This window comes from Lolium perenne, chromosome 2 (assembly GCF_019359855.2).
Source record: "Lolium perenne isolate Kyuss_39 chromosome 2, Kyuss_2.0, whole genome shotgun sequence".
Classification (NCBI taxonomy): Eukaryota; Viridiplantae; Streptophyta; class Magnoliopsida; order Poales; family Poaceae; genus Lolium; species Lolium perenne.
This window is the reverse complement of record NC_067245.2, coordinates 307,985,908-308,007,802: the sequence shown is the minus strand read 5'-3', so window position 1 is coordinate 308,007,802 and position 21,895 is coordinate 307,985,908. Positions and strand designations below refer to the sequence as shown.

Genomic DNA, 21,895 nt, shown 5'->3' with positions numbered 1-21,895 from the left:
TTCAGTGTTTTACATGCTGGACAGTTGAAGTTATTCCGTCTAAATTTTGGTGAGGTTATCTTGTTACCTAAGGTTAAGGAGGCAGAAAGGATTCAACAATATAGACCTATCTGCCTCTTAAACGTGAGTTTCAAGATATTCACAAAAGTTTCCACCATTAGACTGAATACTTGGCTGATCATGTGGTGAGATCGTCACAGAATGCATTCATGAAAGGACGTAATATCCTAGATAGGGTAGTGGTCCTACATGAGGCAGTTCATGAACTGCACACCAAAAAGATGAATGGGGTTATTTTAAAACTTGATTTCGAGAAGGCTTATATAAAGTTAAGTGGTCTTACTTCATCAGACACTCAGGATGAAAGGTTTTTCACCTTAGTGGAGAGCTTTGATCAATGATTTTGTGTTTGGAGAAAGCGTTGCGATCCGTGTTAATGATGACATGGGATGTTTTTCCAGACAAGAAAAGGTTTGCGCCAAGGTGACCCTCTATCACCACTTTTATTCAATATTGTGGCTGATATGCTTGCCATTTTGATCGACCGAGCTAAATCTGATGGCCAAATTGAAGGGGTGATCCCTCAAGGAAATAATTCAGAAACGTCTTAGTAGTTAGAAAGGTAAAGTGCTATCCCTGGGAGGAAGACTGGTACTCATTAATTCAGTACTCACCAATATGGTATTGTATATGATATCCTTCTTACTTTTGCAAAAGATGTATTACACAAGCTCAATTATTATAGATTGAGATTTTTTTGGCAAGGGGATAGTGAAAAAAAGAAGTATCAACTAGTTAAGTGGAATGTTGTATGCCGACCCAAAGATATGGGTGGGTTGGGGGTTCATGACCTTGAGGTCAAAAACTCGGGCTTATTAGGTAAGTGACTTTTCAAGCTGTTAACCGAAGATGGCACATGACAGACCCTTGTTACGAGAAAGTACATTGGCAAGAAAGCGTTATCCCAAATCGTTCGGAAATAGGAGACTCGCATTTCTAGGCTGGCTTAATGGCTACGATGAAGTTTTTCTTCAGATATGGTACTTTCTCCATTAAGGATGGATCGCAGATACGGTTCTGGGAGGATTTCTGGTTAGGGAATAGTTCTATCTCTGAACAATATCCGACGTTATATAGTATTGTTCGTCGCAAAAGTGATATCATTGCTTTAGTAATGATGACCTCACCATCGTCTATGACAGTTAGACGAGATTTATACGGAATGCATTATTGCTTCATTTGGAATCCATTCAATTGTCTGAAGGACCAACTAAATTTCGTTGGAACTTACAAACCAACAAAAAGTTCACACTAAGTTCACTGTACAATGCAATCATCCAACCTGAAATGCCAGTTGATAAAAACAAGAAGTTTTAGAAGATGAAAATTCCGCTAAAAATTATGATTTTTGGCTGGTATTTACATCGAGGGGTAATCCTAAACAAAGATAATCTTGTGAAACCCAATTGACTTGGGAGTAGACAGTGTATTCTATCATCACAACGAGACGATTAAATAATTGTTCTTCTGGTGCCGCTTTGTCATATCTATATGGTCATGCATTCTAGTTGCTTCTGATCTGTATCCCTTGACTAGTGTGGCTAATATCTTTGGTAATTGGCTTCATGATATTGATCACAGGTTTAGAACGCTTATTAGGGTGAGAGCGCTTGCCGTTATATGGTCGCTATGGCTATACAGAAATGACAAAGTTTTTAATGATAAGAATTGCTCTCTCTTACATGTTATTTACAGATGTACCGCTATTCTCCGTTCGTGGTATGCGCTGCAAAGGGTGGAGGACCGCGTCCTCTTTACGTAGGTATGTACACGGTTGATGGAGGATACGGCGAGGGATACTTTTTCCCTACATGGTGGCAACATAATTTAAGGATTGGACCACCACTTTCATCCTAAGCGTTCTACAATTGCTTATGATTTGTATGTAATTCACCTTTTTTGCTTTCATATTGGGATGTTTGAGACTTTTGAACAGTTGTGTGCATCTTAGCCTTGCAGAGGTTGGGTGTAAATGTGTAATTTCTTTTCAAAGTAATAAAGCGCCCATTATCAAAAATAAAAAATCCAACACCGCAAGTTCTCTCGGGCCTATGAATCAGTCAAAAAGTACAACCGTTATTATGCTTACAACTATAAATCATGTGAATTTAGATGGGTTAAAACAATAAGTTACCTATGCTTTGGACAACTTTTATTGAGGTAGTCATCCCACCCATGAGGCGGTTGACGACAACAAAACTTGTCGTCGTCTCCTATATAAAAGGACCAAGTTTCTCTATAATGAGCAATTTTATCTAAAAATTTCCAAGCCTAATAAATAGTAAAATCAATTAAACCTCCCTGAGATGATAAATCTACCGCTCTTCTATTCATATCACTAGGCCGCACATAAGAAGTATATAAAACCAACCATGGTAGTAAACCATTGTGGGGATAATGGTCAAGCAAACTTCTGTATCTTATGTAGCCTTTAATAAGAATGTCATCCGGTCTATTTTTGAAGTTGGTGATTATAGTACTAAAGCTTTTTTTTTTGTAGAGACCCTATGTTTATCGAATCTACGGAAAGATCACTTTTGGTGTAAGACCACTCAGGTGGTACTGCGATGGGAGGGAGAAACGAGTAGTCGCTCGGCAAGAGGGAATTAGAGGGGGTGGATCAAATTATTTTCTATTGCTAACAATTGTTGAGTAACATATTGTATAGATATAGGTCCCCGTGTTTTCTCAGGGTTGTACCTGTAATTGTACATGTGTCCGCCTATATATATATGAGCAGCCGGCCCTATTGGTGCTGTGCAATCTCCAAAACCCTTCTCTACATGGTATCAGAGACCCTTCGGGTCCTGCCCTAGCCGCCGCCCCTCCTCCTCCTTAGGGCGCCGCCGGCCCTTCCCAACCCTAGCCGCCGCCCTCCTCTAGGGCGCCGCCGGCCCTCCCCACCACCTCCGCTTCCGCCATCCACCCTAGCCGCCGCCCCCTCCTCTCTCGGGCGCCGCCGGCCCTCCCCACTTCCAACCCTAGCCGCCGCCCTTCTCATCTAGGGCGCCGCCGGCCCTCCCCACCACCACCGCCTCCGCCATGGCGCGCTTCGACTCATCCTCCGGCTCCGGCAGCAGCAACCCCTTCGCCGGCCCCTCCGTCGCCGTCATCCGCGACATCCCCATCGCCGATCGCGTGCCGCTGAAGCTCTCCACCACCGCTGCCAACTTCTTCCCGTGGAAGACGTACTTCGGGCTGCTCTTCCGCGAGTATGATCTCCTTGATCACGTCGACGGCACCATCGACCTCCTCGCCATGCCGCATGACCCTGAGTGGCTCGCCATCGACGCCACCATCATCCGCTGGTTCTACCAGACCGTCTCTAACGACATCTTCCGCACTGTCGTCCGCGACGGCGACTCCGCCCACACGGTCTGGGACAAGATCACCGGCCTCTTCACCGACAACAAAATCCAGCGGGTCACCTTCCTCCAACAGGAGTTCTTCGGCACCCACCAGAACGACCTGTCCCTCGATGACTACGCCCTCAAGCTGAAGAGTCTCTCCGATGAGCTCCGCGACTTGGAGTTCCCGATCGATGACAAGATCATGCTCTCCACCCTGTCGGCGGGTCTCGGCGAGGATCTCAGCAACGCCGCCTCCAACCTCACGCTCCTCACCACGCCCACCTTCGAGCAGGCCGTGGCGTACCTGCGTCTCGAGGAGCGCCGCCTCAAGCACCTCCGGGCTCGGGCGGCCCACACCGCCTTCGCCGCTGGCTTCTCCCGCGGCGCCCAGACTCCTGCGCCCCGCGCCCCTGCGCCTCGCCCCACAGGTCCGCCGCCGGGCTTCCCGCCGCCGCCCGCCGCCCGGTCGGACCGGTCACCAGGCCCGGCCGGACCGGCCCCTGGACCGGGCACGCTGGCGCCCGGCCGGCCAGACCGGCCCCTGGACCGGCCAGCCGGCTCCTCCTGGTGGTGGCCGCCGTGGCCGTCGTCGCCGTGGCGGTGGCAACGGTGGCGCCAATGCCGCCGCCCCCGCGCCTCGTCCCGCGCAGTACACCGCCCCTCCGCCATGGACTGCCGGTCATAACCCGTGGACCGGGGTTGTTCACGCCTACTCCATGCCCGTGCCGCGCGCCCCCTACCCGGGCATTATGGGGCCGCGTCCAGCCTCCCACCAGGCGTTCTACGCGGCGCCCCAGCCTGCCCCGGCCTACGCCGCCCCTCCGGGTGCGACCCCGTGGGATCCCGCGCTCCTGACCGCCCTCCAGAGCGCCCCCTCCGCTGGGGCGTATGGTGGCGGTGGCGACTGGTTCATGGACACCGGCGCTTCCGCGCATATGGCGGCGCATCCCGGTAACCTCTCCTTTTCCACACCCGCTTCCACTTCTTCTCGCATCATCGTTGGCAACGGTCATGCTCTTCCTATTACTCACACTGGTTCTGCCTCTTTTCCTTCCGCCTCCACTCCCCTCTCTCTCCATAATGTTCTCGTTTCTCCTGACTTGATCAAAAACCTTGTTTCTGTTAAATCTTTCTGTCGTGATAACCCTGTGACTGTGGAATTTGACGCTTTTGGTTTCTCTGTCAAGGATGGTCGTACCCGGATGCTCCTCCACCGATGTGACAGCCCCGGCGATCTCTACCCCGTTGGCGCGGCCTCCACCACCACCGGCCGTCCGTTCGCCCTCTCCGCCGGTGTCGACCTTTGGCACGCCCGTCTTGGCCATCCTAGCTCCGCCACTCTGCGTCAAATAATGCAAGGCTTCTCCTTCACTTGTAATAAAACGGATGCTCACTCTTGTGAAGCATGTCGTCTAGGCAAACATGTTCGTCTTCCGTTTAGTTCGTCCTCCACAGTCGCGTCTTTTCCCTTTCAACTCATTCATAGTGATGTATGGACCTCGCCGGTCCCGAGTAACTCTGGTTATAATTATTATCTTGTGATTCTTGATGATTACTCGCATTTTGTATGGACTTTTCCACTTCGTCGTAAGTCAGATGTTGCCACCACCCTCACCGCCTTCTTCGCGTTCGTCTCCACTCAGTTTGGTCGCTCCATTCACGCTTTACAGACCGACAACGGCAAGGAGTTCGACAACATCACCATTCGCTCACTTCTCGCCACCCACGGCACCATCTTCCGCCTCACGTGTCCATACACTTCTTCACAGAATGGCCGTGCCGAACGGATGCTTCGTACCCTCAACGACTGCGTCCGCACCCTTCTGTTCCATGCCTCCATGCCCCCGCGATTCTGGCCGGATGCCCTTGCCACGGCGACTCTCCTCGTCAACATCCGCCCGTGTCGTGTGCGTTGGTCCTACACGCCGCATCATCTCCTTTACGGTGCGCCGCCTACCTATGATGACCTCCGCATCTTCGGCTGCCGGTGTTTTCCCAACACCGCTGCCACCGCCGCGCATAAGCTTGCGCCGCGCTCCCTCCCTTGTGTGTTTCTCGGCTACCCCGCCAACACCAAGGGTTACCGCTGTTACGACCCGGTCTCTCATCGTGTCATCACTTCCCGGCACGTGTACTTTGACGAGTTGGTTTTTCCGTTTCAGCAGGGACTCATGGCGACACCTCCGACGACGCTCCCGGCGCCCGCTGGCCCTCCTGCGGCCGCGCGCCGACGACCGACCGCGGTGGCCCCCCCGGTGCCGGCCCCGCCGGGTCCCTCGGCGTCCCCGGCGCTGCGGCCCTCTGCGGCCGCGCGCCGACGCCTGACTGCGGTGGCCCCCGCCTGGTCCCTCGGCGTCCGCGCGCCCGCGGCGCCCCCGTCCCTGCGTCGCCCGGCGCGCCCTCGCCGCGCGCGCCCCCGTCGCCGGCGCGCCCTCGCCCGCCGGCGGCCCCGTCGCCCGCGGCGCCCCGTCGCTGCGGCGCCCTCGCCCCGCGGCGCGTCGCCCTGCGGCGCCTTCGCCCAGCGGCGGCCGTCGCGGCGCCTTCGCCGCGCGGCGCCCTCGCCCGCGGCGCCCCGTCGCTGCGGCGCCCTCGCCCGCGGCGCCCTCGCCGCGGCGCCCTCGTCCGCGGCGCCATCGCCGCGGCGGCCGCCTCTTCGTCGTCTGCCTCGCCACCCGTCGCTGCGGTTCCCGAGCCCATGCTCACCCGCGCCCGCGCGGCGTACGGCGGCCGTCTACACGCTACCCCGCCGACCGGTATGTCTGCGCGGCTTCTCCGTCTCATGCGTCGGCCTTCGGGCGGCGGCAACATATTGCCACACGACGGCGGCGCCTCCACCGGCCGACCCGGCCAAGCGCCCGGTCAGACCGGACCGTCGACCGGCCAGTCTGGTCACCAGGCCGGTCAGACCGGCTCTCCCGCCGGCTCGGCGACCGCCCCTTCGCCGGTGCCCACCTCGGCTCGCGCTGCCTTGCGCGACCCGCATTGGCGCGCCGCCATGCAGGAGGAGTACGACGCGCTTCAGCGTAATAGGACCTGGGAGCTCGTTCCCCGGCCCCCTCGCGCCAATGTCATCACCGGCAAATGGGTCTTCAAGCACAAGCTCGGCTCCGACGGTACTCTTGAGCGCTACAAGGCGCGCTGGGTGGTGCGCGGCTTTCGGCAGCGCGCTGGTGTTGACTTCACGGATACGTTTGCCCCGGTTGTCAAACCGGGCACTATCCGCACGGTGCTGCACCTCGCCGCGTCTCGTGCGTGGCCCGTGCATCAGATGGACGTCTCCAACGCCTTCCTTCATGGCCATCTGCAGGAACGGGTGTCTTGTCGGCCAACCCATCGGCTTCGTCGACCCCGAGCGCCCCGATGACGTGTGCTTGCTCTCTCGGTCTCTGTATGGATCGAACAGCGCCCCGCGCCTGGTACCAGCGCATCGCCGGCTTCCTGCATCAGCTGGGCTTCCGCTCCACGCGTTCCGATGCGTCCCTGTTTGTCTACCGGACCGGCAACGACATGGCATACCTGCTGCTGTACGTCGACGACATCATTCTGACGGCATCCACCGCTGCTCTTCTTCGACAGCTCACCGACCGCCTTCGCGCTGAGTTCGCGTTGAAGGATCTTGGCCCGCTTCACTACTTCCTCGGCATCGAGGTTGTCCGACGTGCGGACGGGTTCTTCCTCCATCAGCGGAAGTATGCTCACGAGCTCCTCGAGCGTGCTGGGATGCTTAACTGCAACCCCGCGCCTACTCCCGTCGACACGAAGGCCAAGCTTTCCGCCGGCGATGGGTCGCCGGCGTCCGACGCGCGCCGTTCTATCGCTCCATCGTCGGTGCCCTTCGGTACTTGACAACGACGCGACCGGAGCTCCGATGACGCCGTGCAACAGTGTGCTTGCATATGCATGCTCCTCGGGATGTTCATTGGGCCGCGGTGAAGCGGATTCTCCGCTACGTCTGCGGTACCATGGGCTACGGCTTGACATTGCATGCTTCGCCCTCGACGTCGACTGACCTTGTCGCCTACTCTGACGCGGACTGGGCGGGTTGCCCGGATACGCGCCGCTCCACCCGGCGGCCATCGTGTCTACCTCGGCTCGTCGCTTGTCTCTTGGTCCTCCAAGAGGCGCCCACCGTGTCCCGCTCCAAGCCGAGGCCGAGTACCGCGCCGTGGCCAACGCTGTGGCTGAGTGCACATGGCTCCGTCAGCTTCTGTCCGAGCTATCTTGTCCTGTTGACAAGGCTACGGTGGTCTTCTGCGACAACGTGTCGGCTGTCTACCTCTCCGCCAACCCCGTTCATCATCGGCGCACCAAGCACATTGAGTTGGATATCCACTTTGTTCGTGAGCAAGTTGCCCTCGGTCGCGTTCGAGTTCTTCACGTACCGACGTCTCAGCAATTTGCCGATATCATGACGAAGGGATTGCCATCCACGACTTTTCCTGAGTTTCGCTCCAGTCTGTGTGTCGGTGCCGACCCTTCGACTGCGGGGGGGTGTTGAGTAACATATTGTATAGATATAGGTCCCCGTGTTTTCTCAGGGTTGTACCTGTAATTGTACATGTGTCCGCCTATATATATATGAGCAGCCGGCCCTATTGGTGCTGTGCAATCTCCAAAACCCTTCTCTACAACAATGTTGCGGGTTTTCGTTCTATCCGACGCCTCCGTAGGGTCCCCTGTGTATCAGGATGGCTCGGAGCGTCAAACAATCGTACTGGGTAGCACCAAATTAAAAAGATATTGGGACGCGGTTGGAGGAGGTTAAATGTTTAGGAGACGCTTTTATACAAGTGGCTGGAGATTCTTTAACACGGCAAATGCGCACTGTCATTTCGGTGTCACACAGTTGGAAATCTACTCGTGACTAGGATGGTAAAAGATTCATGAATGAATAAGCCGAGATCACAAGTCACGCAGCACCCTGGCCCTCGCCTCCGTGCCGCCCCCAAATCGAGAAGCAAAGTTCCGACGGAGGAGCGGGTCCCGATCGAGGCGTGGAACGAGACCGCGGACGGCAGCAGGGTGGGGTGACCAGCTGAGGTTTAACGTTAACGCAACAAACTGCAATCAAGGTTGTAAAAGAAAAAAAAAACTGGAATCACGTGTATGAGCCATGTGGTCTTGTGCTTTGTTTACTCGGCCTCGTGCTCCCATTTTTTAACCGCGCTCAACCACGCATCTTTTTCCATGGTCCTCGGGGCAGGCAGGCAGAGTGAGGGAGCTGCCGCTGTGTGTGCGAGAAAAGCCGCGGCTGGGTTGCAGCAGAAAGCTTTGCGTTGCGTTGCGCGCAACATAATCCTCCTCTTCCTCTCATCAGAGAGCGACCTCCGCTGCCTTTTTTTCCCTCGTCTTCTCTTCTCTTGTGCGCTCTCTCCTATCCTAGGTTAGGAGGAGCGGCTTTTCAAAGGAGGGAGCAAAAGAGAAAGTACTTGCATACCACAACAAGCCAACACGCTGCTTGCTGCCTGCTGCCTTTCCCTCTCTCTTCCCCCTCCCTCTCTTGTTATCTTCAGTGGAGCCAGAAGAGGTGGGGGGACGACCGAGACACCAGACAGACACGGCAAGAACCGGAGGAGGAAGGCGGCAGCTCGCTAGCCAGCCATGTGGGATCTCAATGACTCGCCGGCCGCCGACGCGCCGCACGCGCCGCCGCTCTCCCCGTCCGTTGACGACTCCGGCGCCTCCTCCTCCTCCGCCGCCGCGGTCGTCGACATACCCGACGACGGCGACGACGCCTCCGCCGCTGCAGCCGCGGAAGAGCCCATGTTCACCCGCCAGTTCTTCCCCCCGGCCGTCCCCGGCGACCCCGCCCCGGCCAACGGCCGCGCCGCCTGGCTCCGCCTCGCCGGCGCTCCCCCACCCGCCGCGGCCGCCGCTTCTGCGGCAGCACCCGGTGCCGGCGCAGGACCCGCCGCCGCAGCGGCATCAGCAGCAAACAAGAAGAGCCGGCGCGGGCCGAGGTCCCGCAGCTCGCAGTACCGCGGCGTCACCTTCTACCGCCGGACCGGCCGCTGGGAGTCGCACATATGGTAACTTCCGTTGCCGCTGTTCCTTGCCTTTCCTAACTTGAGAAGAAGGGAGAGAGGATGGGTTTGGTATCGGATTCGTCTTGTTTTGGGCATTCCATGCCTCTGCTCCTTTTGCCTTTCATAGCAACATCTTATCAAACTTATTCCTCCTGTTTCTCTCTCTCTCTCTCTCTCTTCTCCTCTGCTCTCTTCTCACGCGCGCGCACTACTCTGTTCTCTTCTCTCTCTCTCACATCCTCACTTTTGCGCAATGCAGGGATTGTGGCAAGCAGGTCTATTTGGGTAAGTTTTCTTCTTCTCCATCTTGTCCATATGCCCATACTTGGCGACCTCAATCGCCAATCGCAGGCCGTCGGCGTCTATCCTATTCTTGATTGATTCCTCCTCACAATGCCTTGCACCTGCAGGAGGATTTGACACTGCTCATGCTGCGGCCAGGTAAAGATTGGATTTTCACTTCTCCACCTATCGGATTATTCATACCTGCCAAGAAATTCTCTTCTTTTCTCATTTGTTTACCATCTGTTAACCGCAGGGCGTACGATCGGGCGGCGATCAAGTTCCGCGGCATGGAGGCCGACATCAATTTCAGCCTCGAGGACTACGAGGACATCAAGCAGGTGATTGACCGATCGTTCCCGTTCTCTAAGAGTGTTTCTGTTTGTGGAATCGAATCCTAACGTGCTTAGCGCAGATGGGCAATCTGACCAAGGAGGAGTTCGTCCACGTGCTCCGGCGCCAGAGCACCGGCTTCCCGCGCGGCAGCTCCAAGTACAGGGGCGTCACCCTCCACAAGTGCGGCAGATGGGAGGCAAGGATGGGCCAGTTCCTCGGCAAGAAGTACCTACTCCTATCATCATCACTCTCTTCCTCCCCCAGTCGCTTGGATTCAAACTCTGTTCTGCTCGCTTGCTCCTGTCGTTGCCCTCAAACTGGCATCTCACTAATGGAACAACTCGCGCAGGTACGTCTACTTGGGCCTGTTCGATACCGAGGAGGAAGCCGCCAGGTAGTAAAAATCGACAATTTAATTATTGGACCCCGTGCTGTGCTGTGCTGTGCGACCATTGTTGCTATTACCTCTGCTGCTGGGGTTGGGCGGTGAACTGATTGATGTCTCGTGTCTCTGGACATTGTCGGCCAGGTCCTACGACCGCGCTGCCATCAAGTGCAACGGCAAGGACGCCGTCACAAACTTCGATCCCAGCACTTACGCAGAGGAGTTCGAGCTGCCAGCAGGTTAGTTACACTTACAGTTCACTTCACTTCAGTAGTTAGTTAGTGGATGTCTCTTAATTACGCACCGCGCCGAGGAGTACTTTACCAGAAAGGAAGGATTATGTGTTCGTCCTGCTGTTCATCACTGATCTCGGACGGACGATGTTCTGTGTGTGTCACCATATATGCAGCTGCTTCGACGGGCGACGACGGCGAGCAGAACCTGGACCTGTCACTGGGGAGCTCGGTGGGCTCCAACAAACGGGGCAGCCTCGACGGCGACGACGACGGCACGGCGGGGTCCGACCAGCGCGTCCCCATGGCGTTCGAGCTCGACTGGCAGACGGCGGCGCGGAGCACCAAGGCCAAGGTACACCAGCAGCAACTTACCTGTGCTGCATCAACTGTCTAGTTTATAGCAGCAGGTGTTGGAAAGCTAACACTGCTTAATTTACTCTGCAGTTCGACCAAAACTTGACGCATCACCAGATGCCCCCTCCCGTCCTGCAGGCCTCCCACCTGCCGTTCAGCCCCAGGCATCCCCAAGTGGGTACTTTCGCCATGCCATTTTCGAGGGAATTTTCTCGAATTAGCAGCCTGTTCTTGGTACGCGCGACTTAACACTGACCTGTCTGGTGCAAAACTGTGTGTGGCAGTTCGCCAGCAACGGCGATCCGGGGACAGCGGGAGGCCTGTCGCTGACGGTCGGTGGCGCGAGCGGCGGAGGCGGCGGGCACTGGCCGCCTCAGCAGTACCACCACCAGCAGCAGCAGCAACAGAGGCTGCACTACGGTGGCTGGGGCAACGGCGCGCCGCCCGGCACGAGCTGGCCGCCGCCGCCTCAACCTCACCTGCCGACGGCGCCACCGTCCAACGCTGCCGTCGCCGCCGCGGCAGCTGCAGCATCATCACGATTCCCACCCTACGTCGCTACGCAAGCCCACAGCTGGCTGCAGAAGAACGGGTTCCACTCCCTGGCCAGACCCACCTAGGTAGCCGGACTGCTAGCCAGAGGCGACGATCAAGAACACCATGGCGACCCACGATTGATCGTTCAGAGGTTTGTGTTCCATTGAACAAGCCGGTGAAATCAGTTAAGCAAGAGGGGTTTAATTAATTTCCTCAGCCCCGCAAGCGATCATCAACCATCACCAGTACAAGACCAACTGAATTACTGGATGCTATTCTTTTCAACATTTGCTGTTTTCTTTCTTGCTCTGTTTTTCTTTTCTCGATTGGGTGAGCGAGATGGATTTGAGCACGGATGGGCAATGTACATGAGGGTGAGATTGGTAGCTAGCTATCATGGCTAGCTTTGAGAGGGTGTGTGTGTGTGTGAGTGTGTGTGTGTTTGGCGCCTTTCTTACCATGGCCAACAGCGATGGCCCAGGGTGTCCACATCACAGCTCATTTTGTTTGGTCTCATGTTGCATCACTCACTTCCATGACGAGATTGGTTCCGGAAATTTTCTCCGTGCACCTCCGTGTTGGTGGCCGACAACGCTTAGCCCTATACTATGAAACAGCTTAAAAATATCTACACTTGTAGTAGATGTAGATCATATTTTTTTTTGAAGGGAATGTAGATGTAGATCATATTCATGGTGGGTTTCTTTAGTTGGTAACCTTGTCGATGCTAGCCCAGCTGTAAACCTCGACAATGCTATACCTCTACTCAATATCTTAAATATGTGTACTACAAGGTAGTACCATGCTAAGATCTTGCATCGATTCCTCCAAGAAAATGAACGTGACAGAGGGGATAGCAGAGTTCACGAAGGGGTCAAAAAAAAGTCCTCATTTTTGGGCTGACAAACACGTTTTCTTCCGCACCCTTAGGCTGAAGATTTTCCATCAGAAGTTTGCCATTTCCTCATCTCGCCTTGATGCCCCCTCGCCTCCCCCCTTGCCGCAAAGATGGAGCCGAACAACTTCCAAAATCCTTGCCCCACTGTCGATGGATCTGAGGTGAAGAAGCCACGGAGTGCGAAGGAGCGACAATAGAGCTGGACGAACGCGATGTGGGCATTAGACGTCGAGCGCCGCGCGGTGATCTAGGGCAACCATCGTGTGAGGGAGGCCCGGTCCAAGGAGCACAAGGCCAAGGCGGCCTAAACGCCTTACTGGAGGGGATCACACCGCCGCCGAAAGACAGCGTGTGGGGAACCAAAGTAGTCTCTCTTCGCCGGCAAACAACTCACCGACCACACCGGTGTTGCTCGACGGTTGGCAAGGGATGCCCATGATGCAGTTCTCTGCAAGGTGCAGGTTAAGTCGAAACAATGTCTTAGCTCCATGACATCTCTCATCCCGACGTCAGGATAGGTGTTCCAGCTCCACAACCGTTTCCTAGGCTCCTTCTTCCCTGAGACCGCCATCGGGGGCCGCCTCGGCCGCGCGGTGCTGCTTGCCTCACACCATGGCCTCCTCCTTGCGGTGCTCCCCTATTACTATATCGAGATTGACATAAGTAGAGGCAGAAGAAGAAGCACCATTCATCTAGTTGTGTGCAACCTGCTCGCCGGCACCTAGGACGTGCTGCCCCCGCTAGAGGGCAGCTGGAAGTATTGGGAGCTTTGGAGAAGCTGGAAGTATGGTGACACTGGCTACGACATCTTTACAAAGGAAGATCGTTCCTCAAACGCCAATCACCAGCAATCTTCGCCGACATCCTCCATGCGGCCGGCAAAAGCGCTTTCCGTGACACCGAATGGGGGGCAGGGGGGGTAGAGATGATCTAACCTCGACGATGCTTGCCCTGCTGTAAACCTCGATGATTTTTGCTTATACCTGTCTAGTAAACTCTTAAGTATGTGTACTGCTAGTACCATGAAAAGAAGTTGCATATATTCCACCTAAAAAGGAATAACACGTCACTCCAATATTTACAATTTTGACCAGGAAAAAGGACTACCCCAGAAGCAGAATTGATCCTTGGAACACACGACGAGCTAACAAAATCCTTATTTCTTCGCATTTTAATATCCTTGGAGATGTTTAAAAATGTGCCGCCTAGCCTAGGCACCTCCCTGAAAAAGAAATAGTAGAGGGAATACTACGTAGCACTCGAGTGTCCGTAGCATTTCTGCGGAGAAAGAGGATTCCTTGTTTCTAATTCGGGCATAGCAATTATTGAAGCCGGGAGTGTAGTGAGAGATTGTACTGCTAGGTATGGTGGGGGCCCATGCCTGGATTGGCAAGCGGGCAGAGCGAGCATGTGTATGGCGCGTACGGGCCTGGCTTAGCTTGCAAAAAAGTGGGCTGGCCCAGGAGGTCCATGTACGATGGGACGGTGAAGCCGATTCGTGAAACCCGGCTTCGGAATCAACTCTGTTGTGGACCGGTCCGACGCCGCCGTGTCGCCATCCTCGCTCCGCCCTATCTCCCTCTCCTCCGAATCAGTTCGCTCAATGGCAGCCATGGCAGGTCCTGCGTCCAACCACCATGGCACAATTGCTGTCCTCAACTCAACTCCAACTCATGTCGCCCATCTCCTGATAACTCTCTGTCCGCTTAGACCCATCCATTTCTCTTTCAGTTTCAGGTTCATGCGCGTTCAGGGAAACGTCGCCGTCGGGCGCGCCTCGACGTTGCTGTCAGCCTTGTTTTGATGCTCGCTCCTAGATTCCTTCCTTCTCCCATCGTCGCCTCCATACCAAGAAATTATACTTGCCCAAGTATGGTGATCCTGAGCGACAGGGACTTATTCTCAATTCCTGATTAATTAAGACGATGCGCTGTGTGTTCCGCATCATTTCAAGACTTTAGTACTCCAACGTAGGGACGTCCAAGTGAAGCAACCATCAAGGCAATGCGCTTCGTGACCTACATGTCTTCTAGCTTTTCCGGTGCAAGGACCGGCCAAGGGCGCGCGGCACATGAACTCTACTATCCATCAACTGTCGTGGAATAGCATGGAGCAGGGGGGAGAAACGATAATCATTATTGTGCCGACCTCTTACAGTTACAGCTAGCTTGTAAAATGGCCGAGTGCATGACCGTCCTTGCGAGCAAATGCCTGGCTCTTCTGATTGCAGAGCACTGCTGCCGGAAATGGCTGCCTTCTGCTAACCATCACGGGCAAGTAGGCGCTATTTGACATGACGGGTGGAATTCATTTAATTTGGCTAGGCCGCATGTTCGAAGCATGTCGACCATGTTTTTTTTTCTCTTCAGATACGTTCAACCAATCCATGCATGCCGTCCACTATGTTCTTGCTGTCCGTGGCTACAACGGGATACACAAACACGTTTATAAAACATACTACATCAATTCCAATGAATAAGGTGGTTTTTGTTTCAAAAGTCGGCGTTGTAAGAATGGAAATCGGACCTTCACCTCAGGGACTCCCCTCGTGCCTCCACCGAGCTACCGACCGACGCCGGAAACAAAGACCAAGAAGAAGAAATACAAAACATAAAAGATAAGATGAACCAGTGGAGTCAAAGGAGGAAAAAATAGAGCATCCCAGAAAGAAGAATGAAGCCCATGAGGGCCATGAAGTCCTTTTTGTGCTCACCCCATGGACCAAGAGCATGGGCCAAAGAAGACAATACTAAATTGTATCCCCCCCCCCCCCCCCCCCCGCCGCACACACACACTTGAGTACCAAAGGTATTGTTGGTTATTCGTAAATAGGGCTTCAGAACTATAAAAGACACCCCATTGGTTTTTTTGTACCCTATCACTCATATGAAACAAGAGCTCTCACTCTTATGGTGAGATCTACTTCTTGAGTTGATCATTTCAGACTTTAAGTCCAAGCAAGATTCATTACTTCCGCCACTACCGTAGTGCCGGCGTCTTACGGCTAGCTTGCAGCGTTTGTCATCATGCATGAGTGCATCAACTATCACAGGCAGGCTCTATTGCGAGCAAATGGCCGGCTCTGATTACGGATCGAACACTCCCGTCGAAAATGGTTGCCTTATCACTACTAGGAAAAGGCTTATAGCCGCACTTCTTACCGCTGGCAAGTCCGCTTCGAGGTGGCGGGCGATAAGTTACCGCCGGCGAGTTCGTTTGGGGTCGCTGGGGATATGCCCCTTACCGCCGGCGAGTTGGGACTGAAATCGCTAGGGGTAAATTGGGCCGAAAGCACCCAGATGAATCTCCCATTACCACCGGCGAATTGGCCTGAAAACGTCGGGGGTAATTTTAATACTGCCAGCGAGACTAGACTGAAAACGCTGGGGGTATCTGGTGGTCCTATGCCACCGGCCAGTCCCTTCCACGTCCCCCACTACATACCCCAATCCCCAACCTCTCCCCGTACGCCAACCTCTCTCTCTCACTCATCACGCCAACCATCCCAACCTCTCCCCTCGTTCCCACTCCTCGAGGCGGCGCTCGCCGTTGATATGGCGGAGGCGGCGGTCGTTGATGTCGCGGCCGCGGAGCAGCGACCCGAACCCTCCCTTGCTGTCGCGCAGGCGGAGGAGGGTGGACGCGGAGGGGAAGTGGTTGGAGGGGGAGGCGGCGAGGAGGGTGGTGGTGGGGGATGTGGTGACCCTGCATACCACTGCATGTTGTAGTATGCCAGTCTTTGATATAACATTCACGAAGTACCATTCCGCAAATATTACATCCCTCAGAGTAGTACAACAGAACATAGCAGGTCCATAACTCATTCATTTATTATTACAAGCATAATATACATATCATCTTGGAGCTCCTCTTGGGTCCTAAGAGGGATACTCCTGGGTTCGAGGCGAACCCAACTTAACTTATAATACAATAGTCTTACTAAGTGGTACATTTATTCCCTCGAGCAGCTAAGTACTAAGAGTTCGCACTGCTCGGATACTACTACTACTACTACTACTCGGTGATTCTAGACTTGATCTCCTCCGGAAGCCTACCCGGTTCCGTAGACTATAAGGTAGTCTACGCCTTCAACACCTCCAGAGAGGTCTGGTTCTTCATAGCCGATGATCTCGGCTCCTTCAGGGTTGTCGTTGTCCTCCTCCGCATTTATCTGGACAATCTAAGCAGGGGATTTAAGAGTGGGATGAGTACGAGCGTACTCAACAAGTTCATTATAGATAAGAGGTGTTTAATGCACTAGCTACGATATTAGACCAGAAAGTCTAGTACCAATGCAGGTTTTGATAAACATTTCTTCAAGAGGTTGTTTTTATTTCAAAGAGCTATGTCCGTCAGCCTTCACCGGTTTACTAGAACTTCATGGAGCTCCTTTCCGGCCGCGTTCGCAGTTCCATATCCCGGAACAGGGAGTGACAGGTCACGGTTCTTTACACTCTGCAGAGGTGTGTTGCTTTACCCATAAGAGATCTTATCCTTGGTGCCAACCGGGCAGCTTTCCCGTCCACACTTCCTATGGTGTGAGGCCCGGTATAAGGTCATAGCCAATCATATTCCTCCTCTACCTCGCACACCCACCCTTTGTTGCAAACCCCGACCCTGGGTCCTCGTCGGTCCACTTACACCACTTAAGGACGGACCCCGACCACGATGACAGTCTGGGATCGAACCAAACTCCTTCGCCGGTAGCTGCAACCCATCATAGACCACATTACCGTGGGGAATTAGAGTGGGATCCCCACCCTCAAGTTGTTCCGCAAGCCGCAACTGCTACGGTATGCACAACATAACCGTGGGGAATTAGAGTGGGATCCCCACCCTCAAGTTGCTCCGCAAGATACAACTGCTACGGTAAGCGCATCTGTTGATGTACAAGAGGTGGAAATACGATTGACTAGTCCGTCCCATTTCAGATCTTACGGTTAACACAGATATTACGGCACAAGAATCACTGGACGACATTTGTTGTTTAATCCTAGATGGATATAAACCCTTGCAATGGAACCTCCACCATATCAACACAATCCATGGTTCCATTGCCCACCACATAGTCATATTCATAGTTACGAAAATAGTGGTTTTGGTTTTTATGCAATAGTGATAAACATAGTACTTTGCAAGTAATTTGGTAAAAATACTCGAATGACATGAGCAAGTGATGAACTTGCCTGAACACTGCAAAGTTTTGCAGTTGGATGGTGTGGACTGACCCTTGTCCTCTGTTTCTGAAAAAATAGCATCATTGTCCGATAAGGGCAATGGTTAAAGAAGCATTGATGCATGATTCCATTTTTAGGGTTTGTTCCCCCCTTCCGATGTCTTATCATTTCATGTGAGAGGTTAATACTAAGAATAATTTGGGGATACTTTATTTAAAGTAAAATACAACCTTGAAATGTTGTCAAGGTGTTTTTAAAGTCCAAAAGGATTTATGGACTTATTTTATCATAAAAAATAGAGTGGTTATTTTTAATGAATTAAATATTCATCAAATTATGACTTATTCTTAATTGTCTCCATAAATTCCATTTTATATTTTATTATGATAGAGGATTTTATGCTGAGTGGTTTTCATATTTTTATTTATTTTTTTAGAGCCCTTAACCATTTTCTATTTATTTTCAAAGTTTCTGGTTTATTGGAAAATGTGAAATGACTAATTTGCCCCTGGACCCACATGTCAATGCGGCCCAGCGGGTTAGGTCGAACCCGAGCCACCCGTTCGGCTCGGTCGTCCCACTCGTCCCTTCGTCTCTTCCTCGCGCAGAAACCCTAACCCCTCCTCGTCTCTCTGGCGACCCGCGTCGCCCCGCCGTCGCCGAATTAATCCGGCCGTCTCCTGCCAGCTCCGGCGGCGCGGTTGGTCGCAAAAGAACCGCCGCTCGACGGCGAACACGATGGTCCATGTCGATTTGGCCCTCGTAGTCTCCTTCGCTCGTCCCCAACGCATCTGCACGCACCGCCGCACGGAACCGTGGCGCTCCGTCGCTTGGCGGCGTTCCTGGCGCGATGGTGGCGCCGTGGTGATGCTGGCGTTGCGGCAAGGTGGTGGCCTGGCTCGGCTTGGCCTGGCGCCGCCGTTCCCCCGGCGTGTGCCACCGTGCCGCCATGGTTGTGCTCATCTGCTTCGCCTGTAAGTGTTCCCCTCCTTCTTCTTTCTCTATTCCGCCTCCTAGCTGAGCTGCGGCTGTCTCTCCTCATGGAGATGCCATGGTGTGCCGTGCTGCTGTTGCGATGTGCTGCATCATAGTTGTTGCGCCTACCCCTGGCTGTGCTGCTGCTGCGCTCTGCTTGCCATGGCCTAGCTCTAGTATTGTGCTTGTACTGGTGCTCTCCTCTCTCTAGCTTATGCTTGTGCGGCTAATCCTATGCTCATGTTCATGCTATTCCTTCTTCCGTGTTGCTTCTATACTTGCTCCTGAGCATGCTGTGATGCTCATGGCTTGCCATGTTGCTCCAGCTGCTGTTGCTGTTACTGGATAATCATGTGTAGCCTTGGTTCTTGCCCCTAGCGTGATTACTTTGAGCAATCCTTGCTTTTAGCAAGAGCCAGTGCTATTTGTGTGATGATTATTGGACTCTGGCTCATGGTAGGCTCTTCTTGGCTTAACTGTTGTCTATATGCATCAATTCCTTGATGATGTGCTTCTGGATACAATCATAAAATTGTTTACATAATTATCTGTGCTACAATTGTTGCTTAACTGTGGCTATTTCATTTATATGATCCATGGATTGGTGCTAGGCTTGTCTGTGGCAAGCACTTGCATGCCCTAGCAGGCTCTGATGATCCAGTGATCATCAGGTGCATGTTGATTGCTTACCATCATACTGCCTATGCCTTTCTGATGCTTATCCTTGTGTCTGTGTGACACACATACATGTGTTGCTGTGTGTTGATGCTTGCTCAAGCATCAACTGATGCTTGCAGTGATCCCTTGGATCACTGGCAAGATGTTGGTGCTTTGTTTACTTTGTCTGTTTCATTTATCTGTATTTCCCTGCTTTATTAAATGGATAAATGATGTGAACTGTTTAGCAGTAATGATCTTATAGATGGATTTGATGTAGCTAGAGGGATGCCAACCACTGGTTGGGTACCCTAGCTCATACTGAACCCTCTTGGGTGATGATGTGATGGCTGGAAGTGTTGGCTGTGGGTTGAGGTGGCCCTGACAGCACTTGTGATGCTGTCATGGTTGCTCCCCTCTCTGTGACTTGCCATGGTTTGTGATTGCTTCCTGGAATGGAATAGATGTTCACTGGCTTGATCCACTATTGGACTTCCAGGGGCCTTTTGATGTTGACAAAGTATATAGACAAGAAATTGTCTATAGTCTGATGGCATAAATAGCTGTAGGTGTTAAGTGTGTGGGCTAGGCTAGCTGTGACTTCATCTATTGCTGGATTTCTTCAGTTATGCATTAATTTGCATAACTGTTGTTCCCATAGGATGATTGCCTAATGGTCTTTACCCATATTTGCTTGCACCAAATGGCTTTACAGCCAAATGATGACACAAACATGGTTCTACCCTCTTTTGCTTCTGTGACTTGTGCATATGCTGGATTAGTATGAGCAAAACCTTGCTTGCTCATGATTTACTGGTATACCTCACTCCAGCTCCTAGAAATAGGTGTTGGTGTAGAGGATTGCTTCAGTGATTGCTTGATTTGCTTGCCCTGCTCCCCCTTGCAAGCTTGTGGTGCTGGATTAAGTGCTGTGGCTGTTTGAGCAGGTTGAACAGCAGTGGCTGTTCTTCCTGTTCTTGAGTTCTTGTGTTTCTGATGAACTTACCCAGTGGAGTCCTGTCGATGGACTGACTAGGGTTTACTGTGGAGGCTTTTATGTGATCTTCTTCTTCTTCTTCTCTGGTCGACAACAAGGCCTGACAGCCTGTTGGTGACTCACCAGCTGTGTGTGTGCTGTGCTCCATGCACACAGCCTTGTGAGCAGGCTGTGTGTGTGTGTATCCTGATGCTTTGCATCTGGCTTGGGGCTTGGCTGCGAGCTGATCAGCTCGGCAGCTTTGGTCATATCCTCTCCCATTTCATTTGATTTCTAACCTGCCAAGTGGCATTGCCACTTGGCATAATGCTATGTTTGTTTTGTTTGTGTGCAGGGATCAAGAAAATGATCAAGATGGACATGAAGATCATCAGGTCCAAGATCAAATGAAGATTACCTTGTAGTATTTAGGATGGAATCTTACCTTGTACTTTTCTTTTATTTTCATTTTCTATTTTTCCAATTTGTGTAATGTGTTGTAATATTTCATATTTCTATTCTGAATATTGTAATTGACAATGTATCATGTGTGATTATCAATAAAGCTCCAATTTTCCTTAATGAGCTTTATCTAATTGTTGTACTATTTATATTCTAGATTACTTATAATTGTTTATTGAATTATCTCAAGTTTGAATTATGGGATATCAATTTGATGTTTGAATTTGAAATTCAAATTCAACTTTAGGTTCGAATTCAATCATGCAACTTAATTTTGAATTCAATCATGCAACTTAAGTTGTAATGCACTTACTCTCCTCTCTTCTCAAAACCCTAAATTAGTTAGGTGAGATACAAGTTTGTCGCACTCTCGAAACCCTAACCCTGTAAGGTGTCGAGAGAGAAACTTGCCCCCCTTCGATGCAGTTTTGTTTTAAAAGCGCGAAATTTCCCCAGAATTTACGATGCAATGCACATCCCTTTCTAAAATCTACCCCTCGATCGTCTCTAAACCTGGGATATTACAGCCTTTCCCCCCTAAAGAAAACTTCATCCCGAAGTTGTGGTTGTAATACCTGAAGAGCTCGGGGTATGTTTTCCTCAGGTCTTCCTCTTTTTCCCAGGTGGCTTCTCTCTCGGGGTGATGTTTCCACTGTATCTTGCAGTACTTAATAGCTCGATTCCTGAGTTGTTTCCAGTTCTCCTCGAGAATCTTCGCTGGCTTCTCGATGTAAGTCAAATCTGGTTGTAACTCGAGCTCATCATGTGATACTGGCTCATCTGGGGTCTTTAAACATTTCCTGAGTTGCGACACATGGAATACGTTGTGAACTTGGGATAACCTCCCCGGTAGTTCCAATTCAAAAGCTAACCCTCGGTTTTGACTCAGAATCTTGAAAGGTCCGATGTACCTAGGGCTTAACTTCCCTTTTACTCCGAATCTCTGAAGTCCTTTCATCGGGCTCACCTTGAGATATACCATGTCTCCGACTTGTGGCTCCCATGTCCTTCTCTTCTGATCGGCATAACTCTTCTGTCGGCTTTGGGCTATCTTGAGCCTATTGACAAGGTATTAACTTGTCAATGCCTACGGGTTGTAGACTAGGGTTTAGTTGGAAGTAGAGGGCAAGTAGATCTCGAAGGTTTCAGCCGAAAAGTACTCGACGATTATTAAAACTAGGGTT

The 21,895-nt window shown here is 52.3% G+C and overlaps 2 protein-coding genes across 3 annotated transcripts; both read left to right on the top strand.

Annotated features, from left to right (window-relative positions):
- Nucleotides 1-4,126: 4,126 nt before the first annotated feature.
- On the top strand, nucleotides 4,127-7,256 carry LOC139835873 (uncharacterized). The gene is made up of 4 exons (XM_071825763.1): nucleotides 4,127-4,361; nucleotides 5,007-5,315; nucleotides 5,576-6,730; nucleotides 6,814-7,256. Exons 1-4 carry the CDS (start codon nucleotides 4,127-4,129, stop codon nucleotides 7,254-7,256), a joined length of 2,142 nt encoding a protein of 713 aa, XP_071681864.1.
- Nucleotides 7,257-8,718: 1,462 nt separating this feature from the next.
- Nucleotides 8,719-12,123, top strand: LOC127336899 (APETALA2-like protein 5). 2 transcript variants are annotated; one of them, XM_051363762.2, is made up of 10 exons: nucleotides 8,719-9,439; nucleotides 9,696-9,721; nucleotides 9,847-9,877; nucleotides 9,975-10,059; nucleotides 10,134-10,279; nucleotides 10,404-10,448; nucleotides 10,584-10,678; nucleotides 10,849-11,027; nucleotides 11,120-11,203; nucleotides 11,314-12,123. In XM_051363762.2, exons 1-10 carry the CDS (start codon nucleotides 9,012-9,014, stop codon nucleotides 11,647-11,649), a joined length of 1,455 nt encoding a protein of 484 aa, XP_051219722.1. In that variant the 5' UTR covers nucleotides 8,719-9,011; the 3' UTR covers nucleotides 11,650-12,123. The 2 variants fall into 2 exon arrangements, with proteins under 2 accessions (XP_051219722.1, XP_071682889.1); XM_071826788.1 differs by having other exon boundaries at nucleotides 10,134-10,283; nucleotides 10,408-10,448.
- Nucleotides 12,124-21,895: the final 9,772 nt, after the last annotated feature.